At 38.5% G+C, this 22,191-nt stretch overlaps 1 protein-coding gene across 2 annotated transcripts in view; it reads left to right on the forward strand.

Moving 5' to 3' along the window:
• OXR1 (oxidation resistance 1) overlaps window positions 1-22,191 on the forward strand; it is a 367,132-nt gene that overhangs the window by 73,671 nt on the left and 271,270 nt on the right. For both annotated transcript variants that reach the window (XM_037048379.1, XM_037048382.1), the window contains exon 2: window positions 4,043-4,213. In XM_037048379.1, coding sequence (XP_036904274.1) covers window positions 4,191-4,213 — 23 coding nt within the window. In that variant the 5' untranslated portion in view covers window positions 4,043-4,190. The remainder of the gene's footprint in view (window positions 1-4,042; window positions 4,214-22,191) is intronic.

Genomic DNA, 22,191 nt, shown 5'->3' on the forward strand with positions numbered 1-22,191 from the left:
TTGTTATGTTTAAGAGCTATTCACATTTTAATAAACATGCTGAATGAGGGGTCTTCTATTAAATTTACATACTATTTTTCTCAACATTGTGCTGGAAGAGCGACCTAAAGTGAACAGTGTGCCTATGCCTACCCCTCCCCCCTCCACGTGTTCTGAAAAGTTTCCCCTAACGTGATGACACACTCTCGGTCCCTTGTGACCAAGGGCCAGATGGTGGCTCTTAGGAGTGTTAGAATTGTGGCTGAATGCTACGAAAGCGTATATACTTAAGTGTGATTGATACTGGATTTGTATGAAGACTGTGAATTATCAAAATGAACAGAAAGTTTAAACTTGCTTGAAGATCCTAAAGCTGTTTTCTCTGGAAAGGTTGCATTGATAAGCAATGAGTCATTTAAATGTCACTAAAAGAATAACACTCCCACTACCGTGGCCTTTAGAAAACATCACGTCAGAAAAAATGTAAACGCAATAGGGTTTTTTTTCTTTTGTTGTGTTATTCAACTCAGTACACTTTACTGATTGCCTCATGGGTGCATATCCTTGAAGAAATTAATCAGATAATGAAGCAGATAAAGTAAAGAGATGATATAATACCAAAATGAAGGCCAGAGTGATTATTGTAATCATCATGAATAATGACTATGATTTTTTGTGTTGAAATATTTTATTCTTCTAAACATCTAGGTTTAAAATCGGAAAAATTCAGTTCTCTAATACTTACTTAGTTTTACAAATTCACAGCTTATCAAAATCCAGGTTGGTAGTTATTGCAGGCAGAAGACATTGGGGAAATATCACACTTTTCAACAGTGCTGCCGGCATCTTCAGAAATTTTCCTGAACTGTAAGGAAAAAGGATACCTTCTCAAAGAAAAGTTACAGAGTTTGATGAGCAAGGATAACTTAATTCAAGGCTTGCACCTACTAGAGGAGATGCCTGAATTCAACTCTGCTGAGACAAAAGGCAGGGATTTTAAGCAGCTGGGGTAAGTTCGTAGAACAGGGGCTTAGGGGAGCTGGCGGGTGTGAGCAGGCCACCTGGGTCTGCTAATTGGCACTTGGGGATGTTAGGGGCTACCCTCCCACAGAGCCTTGGCAGGAGGGCGCCAAGGCTCCCAGGTCCTTGAGCAAGACATTCTTGGCTTGTAAAACTGGCAAGAGGATGGACACAGATTTCAATCTCAAAGGGGCAAAGAAAGAATTTACAATTGCCTGTTTTTAGAAGTAAGTACTCGAAGGAAAGGTAGGTCAGGGCTCAGGGTCAGGAAGAAGCCTTTGTAAAGTTTGGTCAGGCTGAAGGGAATGGCAGGCTGTCGTAGTGACTCTTCACTTACTGAGGTACAACAAATACTGGTGCATTGACAATATTTGACCATTCTGACCTACAAAAACAACGGTTTGAGCCTAGATCCTGGCTTCAAACTTCTGTGCACGTTGTATCTGCATTCTGCAGAAGCGAACAAGTCTGGCATTATGGTGTTTAATCATACTCTTTTTAACTCTAAAATGAGCATGCTGAGAGTTTGTTATGTATTTCTATAAATATAATGTATGTATGAAATTGTTTTTATCCGTGCGTTTACAAAAATGATTAAAAATTAAAATTGGGGAGAAAGGGGGGAGGTTAGTATAAAAAAGCAAACCTCAAAGGCCTTGAATAGTTCTTAAAGAAATGTTACACATTTGTTCAGAGTTTATCCATAAGTTAAGACAAGGAAAGGAGCATAAGTTACAATAATGCCCCCACACCCCCAGGATTAAGGCAAATCAGAAATTTAGGATAATAGTGTTTCTGGTGTTGAAACCTGACACACTTTTCCTTTGAATGCTCATAAGCACAGCATTTTGGTGTTGGCAAATATTCTACTAAATAGCTGCTTTCACATCCCCGGCTTTTGCTTGTTTATTGTTTTCTTCAGTGATGTTCCCCAATGCAAACTCTTGGCAAAACCCCAAAGTATAATTCAGTAAAAGTAATTTTGTTAGGTATTAAAATAATGACATCCAGCTACACAGTCTCTAAAAATAGGATTATGAATATCTAGAAGAATTGCATCAGACAATATTACATACTTTTTCCCTTTTTTGCTAACTGAACCCTTGATCAGAATAGGGTAATACAGATTTTGAGAGTGTGAAATGACCAGTTTAGGGAGCAGAATTTGGCATTTCCATGCCCTTAATAGATGTAAATCCAGATGCCTTAAAATGCCTTAAAATTAACTAAGGTCAAGATGGATTGAAAGCCCCTTTTGGAATATAAGCACACAATTTAAAATATGGACCTTATAGCTGCTTACTCCGTTATCATTCAGGGTCTACTGAAATGGTAATCCATTGGAATTAAGTTTTTTTTTCCTCTGTTTCCCTATAGCTACTCATGTGCGTGGTACATACAGGACAATTTTTAGCACATAGTTTATTTTGTCTTTTTTTCCTGATGGCATTTATGTTAGTGAATCCTTTATATGCAAAGACTATTATTTTATTTATCTTCATGTCCTTAGCACATAGTTAGAGCCTGGTAAATAATAGGGCACAAAACACAATTTGTTGTCCTATGAATGATTTAGGAAAACTGAAGAAGTTTAATATTGAAATTTATACACAAAATATGTGAAATTACCAACAACAGAGTCATTCCACCTCCCCTTCACCCCATGTTTGCCACTTTGCAGTAGGTACAGAACCATGAAATATTGGGGGTAAAGGTGAATTTAAGTGAATTCCAGGAGGGGGTAAATACCCACTCTCCAACCTGATGGCAGACACGGCTAGTTTTCTTCCAACACCCACTTTCACCCCCTTCCTGTCTGTCAAGCACCTTCATTTGTAGTTGACCCCCTGGCTGCGTAGAATAATGACTGCGTTTTCCAGTGTCCCTTAGAATAAGAATGGCTAAGTGACTCGGGCCAATGACATGCAAGTGGAAGTGTCCTGTGTACATTTTAGGAAGCCTCCTGCTTTGTCTCTTCTTTCGGCTGAGTGGGACGCAGGAGACACTTGCTGGAGCTTGGCAGCCACTGGAACACAAAGGGGAGCCACATGTTGAGATACCAAGAAAGGAGCCTCCATGTCTGCTGTAGACTTAAGACTCAAATTTATCTATATGAGAGAGAAACAGACTGTTTTTTGTAACTCGTTTTGTATTTAGATTTTTTTTTGACATTTGCAGCCAAACTGAAAGGTAGTAGTTTGGGGCATATTTTCTTTAGCAATCCCCTAACCCCTAAGGCTGGGCTGGAAGCTCCTCTTTTGTGCTTCCATGTACTCTGTGTAAACCTTGATTTGAACAACTTACCGTATTGTTTTACAGTTATCCTTTTTACATAAAGCACTCTCTGAGGGCAGGAACAGTGTCTCAGTCATGTGTCATTCATTCATCTTTACCCGTGAACTATACCTAGGGTAGGATAAATGCACATAGTATATGCTCAACAAATGCTTAACTGAGCAGGACAGGATTAAGGCACTGAACTAATTAAAGTGCCTAACGTACTAGCATGGAACCAATTATATCCTCAGAAAATTTGGGTTCAGGATCATAGGAACCTGTACACAGTAGATGCTCCCAAAAAAGTGTGGGCAATGTTTGTTGTATTTATAAATACACACTGTTTACCTCCCTCATGTTACTCAATATAAATTCTTATTCGCTCAGTTGTAGTGAATGAGTTTTTGTTAAACCTTTGGGCATGATTAACAGTTTGTGCCAGCAACTCCTTTTTCAGTGTCTGCTGTGGGTAATCAAGATGGGGCGCCTCTAAAAACAGATGCTCTCCTTGAATGAACAAGGAATTGTCCCCTTGAGGGAATAAACATTTTAATAACCTTTCGATTGATTTTAAAAGTAAAGCCATAAGCTCATCCTAGGGTTGGTTTCATTTTATGTTTGGTTTGTGACTTCTCTTGTACTTTAAGGAAAACAATTGTATTCTCTTTGGTTATGACATGACAAACTATTGACTGGATGAAATAAATCTGTGAAAAGTCACACAGACCAGGCATGATACATATTCCTCTCTTCCTCTTCTTTATAGGTCTTCTTGAACCGTGACTGACTAAGTGGTTTGCGCATCCTTCCAGCAGCAAAGCTAAAGTCCCCAGTTGTCTTGTCCTCTTGGCCTACTCTTCCATTCTGGACTCAGGAGAAGACCGCTCCACAAGACTGCTCCCTCCATTGCTGCAATGTCTGTATCTAATTTATCATGGTAAGTGACTCGCTTTCTAACCTTAGATGCAAACACTTGTGTATCGTGAAACAATAGTTTATAAGTTGTACTGTGCGAACTTGAAACATCCAGTTAACAGAGAGAGATTGTTTTGCCCTGTTCAGCTGAGCAAAGAAGCAACTTAGAATTAAAAGGTTGACGCTTTCAGCACTCTGGTATCTGGGGACTCTGGAATGGTTCAAGCCTCCCACTGATTTCCAGTGACATCCAGAGCCTTTCTTTCCAGCACAGCCTGTGAGAAAGAGGAGTAGGAATAAAATAGCCTTGTAAGGTTCCTGTCTACTCAGGGCTGACAAGCTGGAACATGCCTCTGGGGGTGGGATAGGCACTATCTCAACAGCACTTTTCTTCAGAATTCCTATTTCTGAACTGGGTGGAACTCAAACATTGAAGAGGAGATTTCCTTATAGATTTATATCTCTAAAGAACTGGCATTCTGAGTAGTCATTTATGTATAGTTTATGTCTTAAAGCTGTTTATGGTTTAAAAAAGTATAAAGATAGTTTTCTAGCAAACAACTTTTTATGGCAGTGAAGAATAATATTAGCAGGGATGAATTTGAAACATTTTGTTGAGCTTTGGTTTTTTTTAATGTATAAAGATCTGGATATGTGAAATGTAAATTCACCCTATTGAATATGATTGTCATATTTCACCACAGAGTGTGGTTGGCTTGGTTCACAGTCTGTCACTGGAGCCTGTCCTTGGTGTATACCTCATGTAATAGCGTCCCTGATGTGATAATCATGGTTTGATTAAGGGTCGTCCCTAACACAGCGAACTCCACGAAGAGAGAGATTGTATGTTGTCATCCCAGCCCATTTGCCCAGCACAGCACCTACAATTTAGTAGATGTTCTTTAGATTTGTGCATTGTAAATCAGTAACAAAAAAGTACAAGGCAGGTAATTCAATGGTAAATTAGTGTTTGTATTCTAAAATAAAATTTAAAAAGGGGTGGATATCTTACAGAATTCACATATGCGAAGTTTGTTACAATTCTTGTCAAAGGCTCAAATTTTAAAGAAAAATCCTTGGATATTTTCATTCAACAGCACCCTCAATTCTGGCTAAAGCACTGTTCCATGTTAGATTTCTATACAGGGAGCTTTTTATTTGTTTTACCAATGCCGCACTGCTATGCAACTGTAACCGAACGCGGGTCCGGCTGCCTGCCGCAAGGAAAACCAATACTCAAGAGGCAGGAGCTGATGTAAAGGAACATGGTTCATTTTCAGGTGCCGGCCACCTGGAAGACGGGGGATTCATGTCTCAAAGCCCATCTCCACCGCTCAGTAGAGGCAAAGGTTTTTGTAAGAAAGGAGAGGGGAACTGAACAAAGAGATCAAGGGAACGAGGTTAAAAAGTTCTCTCCACGCAGACAAATACAGCCCATTCCAGTGAGGCAAGTGCTGGTCCAGTGTGCCTCATGCTGGGTTAGTCATGCTGGCTTTGCGTCATCCTGGCTTCACGTCACCCTGGCTCCACAGTTGAAGGTCAGCAAATCCGCTGGAGCTGGGGTGCCTGAAGGTCAGAGTCTGTATCTTTTGAAGTTATTTCCTAGGATTCTTATGCAAGCACGCTGTTCATCTATGAGCTACATATTAGTCAGAGTTAGCACTTACAGAAACAATGTCAAACGAGTGGTGGGGTGGGTTACAATGTCCCAGCATTACAGTTTCCACCGTTGCACAGCTGTGGGAGGGTTGGCATTTGCCTTCCCCACATGCTGGGGAGATCTAAGATGTGCAAAACAAATGACTGATTTATTTCTCTTACAGTTGAAAAATCATTAACCTTCTTGTTTTTCACTGTAACCTTTGTAATTCTTCTAAATTTCCTGACATCTTAAATCTATATTTAGGAAAACGTCATACTATACACATGTGAATAGAAGTGAATCATAACTCATCAATTCTCTGTTGGAATTGCTCACAGAGCTCCATTAATTGAGTGAAATTATTACAATCCAGAGTCTGGCTCTCTGTTCTGAAATCCAGAAACTCAACTATGAAAATACTGACATGGGAAAAGAAGCTGGGTTGACAAATTATGAATTTAAAATAAGATACATAACTTAAACGTGCACAGGACGCTCGACTTGGCCTGACCAGTGTTGTCTGTTAACTGTTGGGAATCCAAGAAGTTTGGCTGATGTTGCATCATCATTGCAAGGAGGATTACCTGCTTTCCGTGATGTGGTGCATACCTGACAATATGCGTGTGTTGATTTTAAAATTTAACTCTGAGATCTTAGGAAGGGACTGGTGCCTGGTTGTGATTCCCAGATCAACCTAGGAATTTAGGAAGCATGGGCTAAGATACATTTGTATCGAGAGTTACCAGGTAACACGCCCAGCTTTTAAATATCCAGCGTAAGAAAGTTATCTTTGTACAGAGTAAAATAAAAAGGTTCTTGCCCTAATAGTTATGTGTAGGGCTGGTGGAAGAAATATGAAGTAATTTGGCCCTTTGATGGAAGTCTCAAAAAGAAAAACAATCTCAGAGACTTCCAAGTTTCCAGGGACTGTGGTGTCAGTTGGGTAGGGAGTGTGGTAGGAATGGTGTGTAAGAGTCGGTGACAAACCACAGATGTTTCACAAGTCTTCCTGTTTAGTAAACATTCGCCAGAGGGAGACAGTGACTGAGCTGATGCTGGTTGAGATGCAGACAACAAAGGGATGTAGAGAGTCTGTTGCAGACACCCATGAACAGGAGTCAGGGTCCAGACTGTGGTGTGAGGGAGAGAAAAGTTGCTGGCAGCAGAGGTAATTTACTGGAGACATGAAGGGGCCCAGAGACCCAGAGAAGGGTCCTGTGCCCACAGCGCAGAGAGGGAAACAGTCAGCGTGACACCAGGGGTGCTTGGAAGGACTTTAAGCACCTCATCCTCAGTCTCTCCTTGTAAAAATATTTTTAAGATATGTGTCTCATATATATCTTACAAAATGTGTTCATACATTATATATAACATATATAACATTAAAAACATATATTTGCAACATGCAAGCTAAGCTAATAGTATCAATTGAACAGGTACTTGGCATTTACCACGCACCGGGCACCTTTTTTAGACACGAGCTGATATTTACCCACATAGTCCTCACACAGCCTTATTAGGAATGAGGAATTATGATTCTTTGCGTCTCCACAAATGGAAAAGTGAAGCACCGCAAGCTGAGGGAGTTGCCCAGTGGGACATAGCCACAAGTTAGCCGAGTTAGGAAGTGAACGCAGGCAGCCATGTGGTGCTCCTAACCACTGAGCTTCCTGTGCAGAACAAAACAGTGCACGCCCAAACCGGATCCTCCATGTGAGGGTGGCTTCGAGGCAAGTGCCCCTCCAGGTTCCATTTCCAAGGTGGAAGTCCTGGAGCTTCTCCTGGAAGGAAGTGAGCGTCTGCACCTGGGAGCGCTGTCTGGTGTTGGAACAGTATCGAGGGTGGGGTGCGGGGGCATGGGAAGAGCTCCCTAACTTTTCAGGGCAGTTAAGGAGGTTGTTGCTATGAGAAACTTAGTTGAATTTCTAAAATTGTGTAGAGTGAGCTACATACACTACAAAATATAAATCTTTGTTCCACTGTTCTTTTACCAGCTAGAAAGTGTCAGGCTTTCATCATGATAGGAAAGAAGCACAACAGAAAGGTATCCGCACTTTGCTACAATACCACTGGAACGGTCTTCAGTCGCCCATCCCGCGGAAACCCTCAAACGAATCACGTACTTTCTGTTCTCCCAGACCCTTCTGCACCCTCAGCTCCTGTTAGTTCAGGGTTGCTCTACCCCCGTTAACCAGTGTTTAGAGTGGCTCAACCGATTTTGCCAAATGACATCTTTTTGACCCCAAGTTGGTTTCCAGGGGGATGCCTGCAAACACTTCAGCTTTTGTCCCACAGTATCTTAAAGACTATATGGCACCTGGTAGAGGTACACGTGATTCAACTAGAGCCGAGTATGGGAGAGAGAAGACACTGGATGAGAGTAAGAAGCCAAAGAGCAAGTAGTAATCTACTGAGCAATCTAGTGTTCCCTGCCCTGTGCTGAGGGCCGGGTGCAGTGTTCCTGAAAGTAACAGCTGCTCCCATAGGAGCTCATGTTTTAGCCTGAAAACGAAGTAATCAAATAACTGACTTAATGCGATAAGGAATCTCAAAAGGTAGGTTTGGGTTTTTTTTAAGGAACAAAATAGATACTTGTTTTTCCGGCTTTGGAATAAATGGCTTATTTTCCTGAAATGCAAATATGTATCTTGTATTTAGTTACAAAAATAAATATGCTAATTATAAAGAGTCAAACACTGCAGAAAATTGTAAAGCAGAGATAAAGTATAACCTAAATCACACCATTCAAAGACAACCCTGTTATAAATGCTAATGTCTATTTCTTTCTACATATGCTCATGTATTTTTGCAAAAATTGACTTTGATATCTTCTGTGCCCACTGAACAGCTTCTGTGGCCATCTCTGTATTTGATGGCTGTTGACTGACATCATCACGTGTAAAGCCTGGGTCACATGGTATAGCAGTTACTCGTTTAGGCTGCCTGGGTCACAGAGTACTGTGTCGCGTACGGCCCCTGGCAAGTAGGCCCTGCTTGTTGCGACTCCCTGGCTTGCAGACATCAGGGCTGTGCAGAAAATTTGTATTTCTGAGTAGGTGTCTCGTCACCTCACCTCTTTTTTTTATTTTAGAAAGGACCCAATAGTGTAAGCCAACTCTTTCCCCAGATTTAGCCCTTCATAAATATTGAAAACGTGCTGATAATTGTCAGAGAAATGTGTACTTAGAGTTGACTGATAAAATTTTATCATATATCCACAAACTATTCCATCAAGCATGCCCATAGATTGGAAATAAAAGAAAGAATGAATTGTGTTGTAAATTATGGTTATATAGGCTAAATTTAGAAGTGGCGAATGGCTTTTACTGAGCATGCTTATAGTATAAAATGCTATTATGAATGTTGGCAAGCTTAATAATACTCTACCATGAGATGAAAACTAATTTGAATTATATTCTTCATCCAAAAGTAAAAGTGTGTTAGAATCTTAAAGTTGAGAAAGATGCAAATTTAGAAGTATCGAGACTTTGTTAGATTATTCACATTATTTATAATATTTTTATGTAAGTTGTTCTTTAGTGAATAAATGAAGAAGTGAAGCATTCCTTATCATTCTTTGGCACCTGGATTTAGTTGAAAAAATAAAAAACTGGAGGGACAGAAGCAGCCTATTTATTCTAAGGTGGAAGTAAAATAAGGATTTCTCTTCAAAAGTCGCCTTAGCCACTATTCTGCAAATGACGTGGCCTGTTAAAAGGCAGCCGGTCAGGGAGAGTATTTGCAATGGCAGGGGAAGTAGGGTCTTGAATTGTCTCTATTTTTGGAGGGATTGGAACCCACAGAGGGGAAAAATGTGAATAAAGTAGAGATTGCAGGGGGAAGTTTTACCTGGAGTTTTACAGTGAAAAGTGCATGTCAGAATTGTCAACAGCCTTTTATTAGAGAAGAGAGAGAAAAAAGGAAAAGTTTAGATGTAAATATAAAGCAAATGTTTCTAACTGAAATAAAAATAAGACTTTCCAAATGGTAGGAAAGCTTACTTGTCAAGATTCTGTATTTCTCAACAAGCGTGATAAGTCCATGTTGAATGAATGACTAATATATTTTAGGTCCTGGGAAGGGTGGGTCTGAGAGCCTGAAACTTAGGAATCCTGATGTAGGTGTGGCTGTTCAGCTAGAAAATCATGGATCCAGAGCACAGATGATGAGTAAGTTGATTTAGGGAACACGTAAGGGGCAAATAAACTAGGAGAGGCAGACAGGAGAGAATAATACAGCCAAAATGAAAGCTCAAGAGAAATAAAAATCTGTCCCTAAAATTACATAAGACTTTAAGTTACAGTGTGCTGATTTGGATGCGAGTCAAGTTACTGAATTCTGAAAAGTTCCAATGTGTGTTTCTATTCATAGTATGCCTTTTCCAATAGAAATCACATCATTATTAACATAATTAATGTCGTTTTGATTGGGGCCAAACACTTTAAGTAAACACATTATGTTTTTAGAATCCCTGACCATTTTTGACTTTGAGCTATATGCCTTTAAAAATAGCTTTTTAAAAATAAAACCTTTGTAAGAAACATCTTGGATATTTATTTTTCTCCATTTATCGACCTCAAATTGTTTCTCCTTAAATAATGAAATAATTACGAAAACAGAATACTTTACTTTTGTTCTTAAGTACTGGGGCCGACTAGACGCAGGTCACATTTTGGAGAAAATGGTTTGGTGAGTTTCGATCTGGCCAGAGGGGTTTGCTTTCCTGTGAAGTTAATGACTCTGAGGTCACAAATTCTGTTCCCAGAGAGAACAATTAGTTTCATTCTCTTTCATAGCAGAAGCCTACACCCATGACCTTGAGCCGCCCTTCATGCAAACTTCGTCATTGGTCAAAAGCTAGTAGAAGCAGTTGATTGATGACCACCAGTTCACAGCCAGTATTGGGAGAAATATAAACAAGTGACTTCAGGGATTCCCATGTATCAGCTTCATTTTGAAAATCATCCAGGACTGTAAATGTTTTGAAATATATCTTTTCATCATTCTCAGAGAAATCATAATTTACTCTCTTGTGGAAGAGCTACAATGAATTATCACAGAAATATTTCTTTAGACTGTAGAAGCTTTAACATGGAACTGGACTGTTCATTCCAAACTTAAGTAACTATGCACCAGCCCTTTTGGGACTTGAACAATTAGGATAAATACCAGTGAATGGTCTATGGAATCATTTTAGTTTTTCAAATAGTTATGTAGGCTAAGGTTTGTTATTTTCAGCATGATCAAAATTAAGTTGACTATAAAATCATACACATCTTTTGCCAGTGGTGTCTAAAATTTTCAATGGTGTACTGTCTCAGTATATATCCCCAGTTGTATTTTTGTGTTTCTTTATTGGACTTTGTTGATTTTTTTCACTCATTTTTAAGATTGTGAAGAGAGTGCACCTTGATTTTAAAGCTACTTCACTTGAGAAAACAAAAAGCACTTTTTAACCCATTTGGATGATGGGTTAAAACTCACTAAGCGAGTTAGGTGCATTCATTTATATTTGGTTTTACGTCCCTTTTTAAAGAATTGGTTTGTTATTGTATGAGTTTTATAGGAATTTAACAATAATTCCTGCACAGAGAGATGAATTAGTGTAGTTTAATTGTATGTAGACTGGCACTACATTTTAATGTAAATTAGAAGATATTTTTCTCTATATTCACCCATCTCGTCATTCAACAAAATTTTTGAGGGTCTACAATGTGCAATTTTTGAGGTTGTGGATAGAATGATGAATGAACAGAACTTTCTGTTTTTTAAAGAATATTAGACAGTGATATGAAGGATAATGGGACAGAATGAAAAGAGTGATAGGGTGAGGAATTGGTCAGGAAAAGCCTGTTGGACAAGGTTGTTATTTAAGCAGAGAGGAAAATGACCTTTACCACTTACAGGAAACGTTGCAGGTAGAAAAACAGGAAGGACCTGGGCCCTGAGGCTGACAGGTACCTGTGTGTCTGAGGAACCGTCCAAGGAGCCAGTTCAGTGGAAAGAGCCAGCGGAGGGGAGAGTTCTGAGAACTGAGCTTGGAGAGGTAGCAGCCGGCCATGCAGGTCCCGAGGAAGACTGGATTATATTTTAAATGTGATTGAAAACTTTCTCCTCACTTACTAGGTTACAGACGAAACTTACATTAAATATAAATTTCGTATAAATTTAATTCTGCTAAGTGAAATAAGCCAGTCACAAAAAGACAAAAACTGTCTGACTCCAGTTATGAGAGGTACCCAAAGTAGGCAAACCCAGGGAAGTGGAAAGTGTTGGATGGGGAAATGGAGTCTCAGTTCGGCAAGATTAGAAAGTTCCAGGGATCTGTTGCAGAACACTGTGCATACAGTTAACATTGCTGTTGAACTCTTAAAAAAAGTTAAGGTGGTAAATATTAGTATGGGTTTTTTTTACCACAATTTTAAAAAATCTTTGGAGTTAACAAAATTGAAAAAAAAATCGTCAAAAGATCTGAATAGCCATGTCATCAAAGGGGAAAATGAGTAAGTAAATATAAATATAGTAAAATTCAGTGAGAGTCTTGATCTAATTTCTCTATTATGTTCAAATTTTATGAAAATAATTTGTATTGTATTAATATAAATACACAGCAGATATGATTGCTAAGATGTAATAATGAAAGAAAAAAGAGGTTAGTGCAAAACCTTTTTCACAAATATGGTTTGTTTCTCATTATCATTCATTTAAAAAGATTCCACAAGTATGATACATATGAATAATTAAGTACATAATATAAAAGAGATTTCATCCATAAAAACATTCTATCTTACTTTAAGGACTTTTACAGTCCTTAATGATTGATTTTGTAAATTGTGGAAATTAAGAATAGGGTATCAATTGTTTAGCTTAAGTTTTACATTTATTTTTAATTTTTTTCTCCTACCCCATAAATTTTAAGATTATTTTCAACATATAAACACAAAGGTGCATTCAGCAAAGAAGTGTCTAGTCTATACTGGTTGTTTAATGTATGTGTGAATTTAGTGAGGAACCATCTGCAATAAAACATCTACCCAAATGCTAACATATATTTTGGAGAGAATGTTGGCATAAAATTACTAGATGGTCTTTTCTGGAAAAAAAAAACTCACTTTGATTTTAAGATTATGACCATTCTACACTTTTGGTGGTCAAATATGGTTTCTTTTCGGGTACTGGTTATAGATGGAAGTTAGGTTATTTTTCTTTTTTATATTTGTACTTGACAAAATAGAAGTCAGAAACTCAATGTTACTCCCATTGTGTTGTGTGTGTGTCCTTTAATGTAAGTAGACCATAAAATCAAAAAGTCTGGAGCTTCAGGCATCCTGGGAATTATCTTGAACTGCTCCATTCCAAAGTGTTCATTGTCCATAGTGTATCATCCAGATCACAAAAAAATCACTTGTGGATCTCTGCCACCTTCATTTGCCGCTATGGACTTGTCGATTCAGTGTACTGAGAAAGCTTGGAAATCATTTTATGGCCGGGAATGGGATCAAGTGGTTTTACAAGCACATAACATTCCACCTATTGGATTCTTTTTCACTGGACTTATGCAAGCCATGGCCAATGGAAGGAAGCATGGCTCATCCATCGTCTTCCTAGATGCACCTTTACCGTTGATCCAGGAAGTACCTTCCCAGGGTTACATTTGCTTCTTTCCAGCTATTAATTGTAAGTCATATTTACCACATGTATTTTCCTTCTCTTTTTAATAGTTACATTTTATTTATCAGATAGTGTTAATATTTCCTACTGGTATGTCAGCAAACTCATTATTTATTATGGACAAAATAAGTTCATTACTCAATGCTATGTAACTTGGTAACACTACTTCCAAGTAATAAGAAATATCCGTGTATCATATACAAAAGGCTTTGAGCCTTTGAATGTGTTTTGGTTCTGCAGAACTGGGCAAGCTGAAGGCTCTCACATTCACGTTTACAGTGATCACATAATCATATTTGGGGGGTTGAAACTATTAATTATAGATTCCCATTGAACTCAAGGGAAATTTTTTTCTTTGACCTAGGTCTGATTAGATAAAATGGTGCATGATTTTAACATTTTGGTGCTAAGCATTGAGAACAGCCAGTAAACAGCAGCAGAGACAGGAGGGCCTCCAACATCAGATGACTTTCAGAAGAGCCAAGTGCCCCAGGCCTCCCTCTTTCAGTGGGCGACGTGCGGGTGAATGGGTGAAATTCTGAAATTCCACCACCTTTTCTGATGGCTGAATTTCATGTAGAGGACCGTTCTGTTCCAGATGGTTTTCCTCGGCTTTCAGCACACGAGCTTTGTGGGCTCCTGCTGTAACTGAAAATTGGTTTCACTCCAACATTTGACACACAAATTAGATTAGGTTAACCACTCTTTAGTTTTAGATTTCTGATACAAAGTGCTTTCATGAATATGACAAAAAAACTGAAATTCAAACTAATTGATCTCATTGGGTGCCATTTTCATTTAGATATTTTCCCTGAGGTTTTTAGAGTACCACAAAATTGCATTCAGAATTTGCATAGAATGAGACTCACTGAAATTTTGATGATGTTTTTCAATCCAAAATATTTTTCCAGTGTTTTTTTATGGAAAACTAGCTAGATATTTGAGATGACTATAAAGATGATGATAAGAAAAGATTTTAAAAGCATCTATTAATTCAGTTGCCTGGTGAAAACATTCATTATATTTATTACTGCTGGGTTGTCATGAACTGAATAAGAGAGTAATGTTCTTGAAGTGAGAATTTACTCAATATCCCTACAGATTTCTTTCCAGTTCAGATTTTAAGCATTTGGAGAATAAAACAGATACATAAAAATACTACATTTGGTAAGTTATAAATGAGATCAATTGAAATTACAAATGTCAGCTTTAGCTGTTACAAGGACCTGCATGGTAACATGTAGGGAACTGCACCTCCCGGGTGGAATGGATTTGGACGGTTGACTGCTAGGACAGGGGTGAGGTCATCCCGCACATCGTTGGCATCTGGTACTCAGCAGGTGCTGTGCACTCGTGAATGGCTGAATGTTCACCAGAGCACAGTCTGATCCCCTGCCAGGCATTGTACTGGAGAGTGTATCAAAGGTGGGAAGATGATGGTTTAAAAAAAGCTGAGCATTGGAATAGGAGGTGATGTGATTTGGCTCCTGTAAGGTTGTTCTATGTCTAATGCATGCGGACATTTGTCGCTGGGCACAAGAGTACAGTGGATATATTTCCAGCTCTTCATTTGAGCTATGGCTCACTTGAGCGAAGATGAGAACTTTCCTGATGTTTGAGAAAACAAAATTGCTCTCTTCCCATTCTGCGCTCTTGATTTTTAACCTCTACACTTTGGAGAAATTTCCTCAGATCCGCATTCTGTCATCACCCTTTCTAACTGTCTCTTAGCCCTCTTCTCCTTCTCATAAATTATTGGCTGACATTGACAGGTCATTTGCCTTAAATTATAGGACATTTTTTGGAAAGAAGCTGTGAAGTCATAAAGAAGGGGTTCATGGACAAACGCCAGTCAGTGATACAGCATCTTGTTCCAAAATGAGAAAAATAAAGATAATAGTTGTCCAATTTTGCTAATCTTTTTAGTCTGAAATGATACCCAGCATAATTATTTAGTATTAAAATGGCCTTCCTTTTATGAAATAAAGGTGATAGTATGTGATAATTATGTCTGTCCCTAATGGATAAAAGCAGAAATAGATACCCCAAAAGTAGGCCTCCAGTTCTAATTTTCAAATTTATGGTTCTATAAACCCAAGAGTCTGGGAACTATTGATCTAGTGCAGCTAATTACCCAAACCATGAATCTCATCAACAAAAAGCCTAACAAGTGGTAATGTATGCCTTCCTCAGAACTTTTCCTGTGAGTTCTCAGCCTCATGGGCTACCCATTATAATTTTGGGCTCTTATTACAAGTTTTTACCTACATTGGATCTGAGTCTACCGCTCTATTTACTGCTTTTTAATTTTACCTAGCACCATATATGTCCTGTGTAATGTAACATTATCCCTAATGTCTTATAGGGAACACTAATACCACAGTCAAATTATCTGAGGAAACACTCATTCAAACAGTAAATTATTTAATTTCAGTACTTTAAAAATTCTTTAATGGGTAAATTCATTCAATAAATGTTTTGGGGCACATAATAAAAGGCAGGCAGTGTTCTACATGCTAAGCTATGTTGATGATATTGTGTATGAAAGGAAGATATGATGACCTGGGTTTCCCAAATTGAGACTGTGGAATTGTTCTTCTGTCTTGTGGTTGATGCTAATTTAGGACTGCACTAAAATTATTAGATAAAAGCTGTCCTCCTCCCCTCCTCTCCCTTTCATTAAAGTTTCTCAAACTAAACATGTTCATTCCTTTAACCTGTACTTGCTTGCATGATATGTAGTCCCTTCTGTTCAACCCTGAACATGTGTTACTTTATCTTTGCTTCTGTCAAAACCATGGTAATAACTGAGCAGAAAAAAAACAGGTATCAGTTGACCTAGTGCATCACGGGGCTGTTATCTTGTTGTTTTTTTCTGGTTGTATGTACAATAGGTACATACATATTGCACAATAGGTACAATAAGATTTCATTTGTGTTTTGTTTTACCCTGTTTTGTTTCTGCCAGTTTTATTATGTGGTTGTCTAATGTGAGCTAGAACTCCATAATAAGCTTATATCTGTATCAAATATCATCTTGTTAGAGCTAGCCCTCAACCTGTGACAATTAAGATCTTTCTTTGAAATTTGTTCATTGGACTTCCAAGGCAAGCTGCCTAAGCTACTCCATTTTTTAAGTTGAGACAGGTTATTATAGGAGTAACTGAAATAGTGAAGATATGTATGGAAGCCACACAGTAAAGCACATCGTACCGCAGAAATGGGACAAGAAAGTGTCAGGGGGACTCCGGGACAGCTGTAGCACTGGGGCTCACAGAGATGAGCTTGTGGTTCAGGGACTGAAGGCCCATTAAGTTACAGTGGTGCCCTCGGGACTGTCATCTGGTTGCCCTCTGGAGTAAAACTTTATTGATCTCTCTTCTACTTTTTTGGCAGTAATCTGATTCATGGTTATTTGACTTTCTTCACAACCTTTGATTCTGCACAACCTTTGATTCTTCACAACCTTTGATTTCTTCACAACCTTTGATTCAGCTTAAGTTGCCATATAGTTCAAGCTGAAGAATTGGGCCATTCAGGACCCCACTGTCTTATGCAATAGCTGTGTCTCCACCACGAACTTCTTCTATAGCAGTTCTTATTTAGCATATGCTTTGTATGCCTCTGATTTTTGTGTATAAACTGTGTTTGATCCAGTCAGGATAAATTAATCATAAGTAAGACCACAAGAAAACTAAACAGGTTAGTATGAAACAATGAATGGTTCATAAAAGTGTGGTTGGTCCCTGGGCAAGCAGAATCAACATGGCCAGGGAACTCAGAGGCTCCGCGTCAGCCCAGCAGCAGCAGAAATTCCGAGGGTGGGATGCAGCAATCTTTACTTTATTGAGCTCCTCAGCTGATCTGAGCTACGCTTAAGTTCGAGAACAGATGGTGTAAAATCGTCTCTCTGAGGTCTAGGTTTATAGTGTGACTGCCCGAGATAATGGCGTGGGCATAATTGGTATGCAGGAGCTCTCTGATAATATTTAACGGTTTCAGCTATTTTTTAACCTTTTTATGACAGGAGGGGAATATTGTCAGTATATAAGATTATGCTTCTTTTTCTGTTAGCTCTGGCATCTAATTGATGTAAACTTCAGGCCAATTATTATTTTTTTTGGTATACAGGTTAAAAACAATAATTCTGATTCCTTAATATTTAAAACATGCAGGGCATTCAAGAGGAGTATGTGCTATTGAAGGTCATTCCTGCTCATTCTGGTTTTTTTTTTTACTGTTGTTCACGTACAGTGGTCCCAATCTCCCCTCCCCATTGCTGTCCCCTGCCCTGTCCAACTGTGCCACTCACAAAAACCGTCCCCACTTCATTGTCCTTGTCCTTTGTCCATGTTCCTTGACTTGCCCCTTCCTATTCTTCCCTCATTACCCCATTCCCCTCCCCCTCTGGTCACTGTCAGTTTATTTTTTATTTCCATGTCTCTTTCTTTTTTGCTTATTTGTTTGTTTTGTTTATTAGGTTCTACTTAAAGGTGAGATCATTCTGGTTTTTTGTGGCATTTAAAAAAGTATCTAACAACTTTATTAAAATAAAATTCATATATCATATAACTCACTTACTTAAAATATAATTCCCTTACATAAAGTATGCATTTATAACTTTTAGAATATTCAGAGTTGTTCAGTCATCACTGTGATTAATGGAACACTTTTATTGTTCCCCCCAAATAAAACCTCCTTACCCATTAGCAGTCACTCCCCATTCCCTCCCTTACCTGACTCCCCCTTAGCAGGAGGCAACCACTAATATATTTTCTGTCTCTATGAATTTTCCTATTTTAGACATTTTATACAAAAGACATCATACAGTATATGGTCTTTTGCGACTGTTTTTTTTTCATTTAGCATAATGTTTTCACAGAGTCCATTCATGCTGTAGCATGTATCAGTACTTCTTTTCTTTTTTTTAACTCTTGTTCAAGTACAGTTTTCTCCATTTTTCCCCCACCACTCCCCCCACCCCAGCCATCCCCACCTCCCACCCTCAATCCTGCCCCACTTTGGTTTTGTCCATGTGTCCTTTATACACGTTCCTGGAAACCCTTTCCCCTTTATCCCCATCATCCCCTCCCATCTCCCCTCTGGCTACTGTCAGTTTGTTCTTAATTTCAATGTCTCTGGTTCTATTTTGCTTGCTTGTTCATTTTGTTGATTAGATTCCAGTTAAAGGTGAGATCATATGGTATTTGTCTTTTACCCCCTTTTCTTTTCATTATTCCAAACCTAGAATGATCCAAATAATTCCAAATCATCCCCAAAATATTCCATTGGGTAGAATTACTCTATACAAATATAGACCATATTTTAATGTATAAGTAGACATACATTTTATTTATCTATTCATCAGCTGATAGACACTTAGGTTGTTCTACATTTGACTAGTATAGATAATGCTGCTGTGAGCACTCATGTACAGGTTATGGTGAGGACATTTTTATTTATCTTGGATATATAAATAGGACTGGACTTGCTGGTTATACAGTAACACTGAATTCAATTTCTTGAGGAACTGCCAGGCTATTTTGCAAGAGGGTGACATTAGTTTATGTTCACACTGACCGTGTATGAGTGTCCCCGTTTCTCTGTACCCTTGTCAACACTTGTTATTCTCTGTCTTCTGAATGTACACATCTTAGTGGGTATGAGTAGTATCTCACTGTAGTTTTGATTGATACTTTCCTAGTGGTTTATAATGTTGACCTTAAGCAGGTTTTTATATGCTTTTTGGCACTTTTGGAGAAATGCTACTCAGATCTTTTGCCATATTTATTGGAGTTATTTGACTTTTCATTATTGAGTTATAAAAGTTCCTTATATATCCTAGATGCAGGTTCTTACCATATATAGGATTTTATGGTAGTTTTTTGTTAAATGGTTGAAGGACTATATATGGTTTCTGTATATAGAGAAAAAGATTAATGATTTTTAAAGAGTGAATTTTTTTCAATGAAACACAATGTAGCAATGGTCACTGCTGTGGTAATTACACATCAATTCAGCTTTTATACAGGATCCTTAATTGAAGAATTTTGTTTCAAATTTGTTGAGAAGAAAACCAATGAAGAACTTTAAAGAAAAAATAACTTCCATAAGGGGTGGATTGCTGAATAACAGAGTTCAAAATGAATCAGAACTAAATATAAGCTATTAAGTGTGGAAGTTAGGATCCTGGTTACCAGTGACACAGGGGAACAAATTCTCTGAAAAGATGAGGTAAGAACCATAATGCTCTCAGCTTGCAAGTGAGGGAGAGGGATGGAAATGAAGTCATACAGGTTTCCCTTTAATAAATGGAAATACGGTGAGTAGGAGCAAGGCTCATCGGGGGTGGAATCAGGATCAAGGAGAAAGCTCTTTAGATTGGAAAGATTTGAGTTGTTTGAGGCAATGGAAAAGAAGTTTTGAGTGCAATCAACTGCACATAAAGGAGAAGCTGAGGACAAACTCTCAGTGAGGCAGGGCAGGGCAGGGGGCGGGGGGAGCAGTTCCCTAATGGCTGTCCCGCCTCCTCTCAAGCTCCTCCTCCTTTCTCAGGTGTGGGGTCCAAACAGACAGGGCGTGTCTGCTCGGCCCCTCAGGTCTGCCAATCACATCCCCCTCATAACAGACTTATTTGGAGTTCCTATCAAATCATTGAGGTCGATTTGTTTATGAAGAAATGTTCCTTGTCATAGATGATTCTATATTTACAGTGACTTTCTGTTCAAGGAAAACTTATAATTCAAAAATTTACCTGATGTCCGTTATGATTCAATATTTTGATGGTCCAAATATACCTATGCCTTGTCACAACTCTGGGTGGCATATAGAGTACTAATTTTAATCTCTCAGCTGAACCAAATTAATAAACAATAATCTATGTTTAAATGTTAATTCTGAATAAATAATAATTTAAACATAGCTTTCTAAATAATGAGCTTTCCTTGGACGATTTCCCCTTTGTTTGGATGGCTTGTATTTGAAGCCTTCCTGTCCATGTATTATCAATAATTGGAGAATAAATGTATATAGAAATGAGGCTTTTAATTGACCAAAAGTCAGGACATCTATCTGTAGTCCTGCCTGTGAAATAATTAGCCCTGTATTCCTGGTCAAATCCAACTTTCACTTTGTTTCTTTATGATAAAATAACAAGATCAAAATGAAATTGTAAGTCCCTCCCAGCTTTGTTAATTGGTGAGTCTTTACAAGAATTTGGGGCTGCATTTTCTACTTGTTTACTAACCCAGATCCCCAAGTTTTTAAAAAAAATGCAGCATTCTGATTTAAAGGTATAACATAGACCATAATGTCTTATTTTCTCATTGCCCATTTCTTCAGTTGATTACAGATCCTCCAAACAGAAATCCTAATAATGTTTCCCTCCTGTCCTTGAATCCCTTTATGTGTAACTGTGATGTTGATCTAGAGCAGCCGGCCAGGCTGGCCCCAGCTCAGGCCTCCTGAACAGCATTAAAGCACTTGCTAGGACCTCAGCCTCCTCCTCCATGTGAGCCCTTGCTCTGATTACAGCACTTTCTGCCACGGCCCAGCCCTGCCACGGGGTCCCAGCAATTGCCCTTCTCTTGTTTGCTCCAAATTCTCCTCTCTAGATCTGTGAACCACAGTGAGATGGGTTCTGTTTGTTTTTTGGTTGTGTATGGGATTAGGAAGACTGTAAGAGCACTTTCCATGCTGAACTCTGTAGTATAATCCCCACAAATTCTGTACCTTTTCTGGAAGTTGGGCGATCACCACTTCATTCGTGAGGAAACTAAGCCTACTTCAGGTTCAGTGACTGACCCAAGTAAGTGGAGGGAAATGGTCTGAAACTCTGATAGCTAACATCCAAAGTTTTCTCTCTTAGCTACTCTCTTTGTTGTGTATCTAGAGTAACTCCGGGGCGGAAGAATACTGGGCTTACCTGGATGGAAGAACTTTAATGCTCTTTTCACTTTATTTTGTTTGTTTCCCAGACGTCTCAAGGGGTGGGGAGGAGGGAGATCTGAAGAATATGTGGAAGGGAAGTTTGATAATCATATTTCTGAGAAGCACGTTTATTTCATTTCAAGGTGTCTACTTAATGGAAATTATGTTTTCTCATTATTAATAATAAATTATCATAAAAATAAGTTGTTATCCTTTGAATTGCCTGTGTAATGAGTCAAGAGCACTGTTGATCAGTATTTTAATTAGGTTATAGCATGAAAGTTATTTTTAAATTTATGTAAAAGTTTCATATGTTTTACATAGGCAATATCATTGGCTCCTGTACATCTAATTTATTTTCAGTATCCACAGTAAGCCATGGTGCATTAGTTTGGAAATGTATTATTGATGACATATATTACATCCTCTAGGCAGCTACAAGATTGCATTAACATGAAGCCTTGGTTGTAAACCAGATGTGTGCCTTGTCATTGCATGATTTGAAAGACTGCATTATGAAGAAATTGATGCGATACACACAGATATATCAGGATTGTCTTGCACATCATGGATAAAAACAAAGGGGGCAAACCACTTATTTATTGTACAGAGGTTACCAGTTAGTTAACCATGTACCAAGTGTGCCTTTGGGCCAAAAGATAACTAGATGATCAAGACTGGACTTGAGCTTCATATAGCTAATAGTCTATTGGAGGACACATAGATAACTGGATTTTCAGTACCGTGGGGATCATCTT

Source organism: Sturnira hondurensis, unplaced genomic scaffold (assembly GCF_014824575.4).
Source record: "Sturnira hondurensis isolate 20B ecotype Veracruz unplaced genomic scaffold, ASM1482457v3 Scaffold0006413, whole genome shotgun sequence".
Lineage (NCBI taxonomy): Eukaryota > Metazoa > Chordata > Mammalia > Chiroptera > Phyllostomidae > Sturnira > Sturnira hondurensis.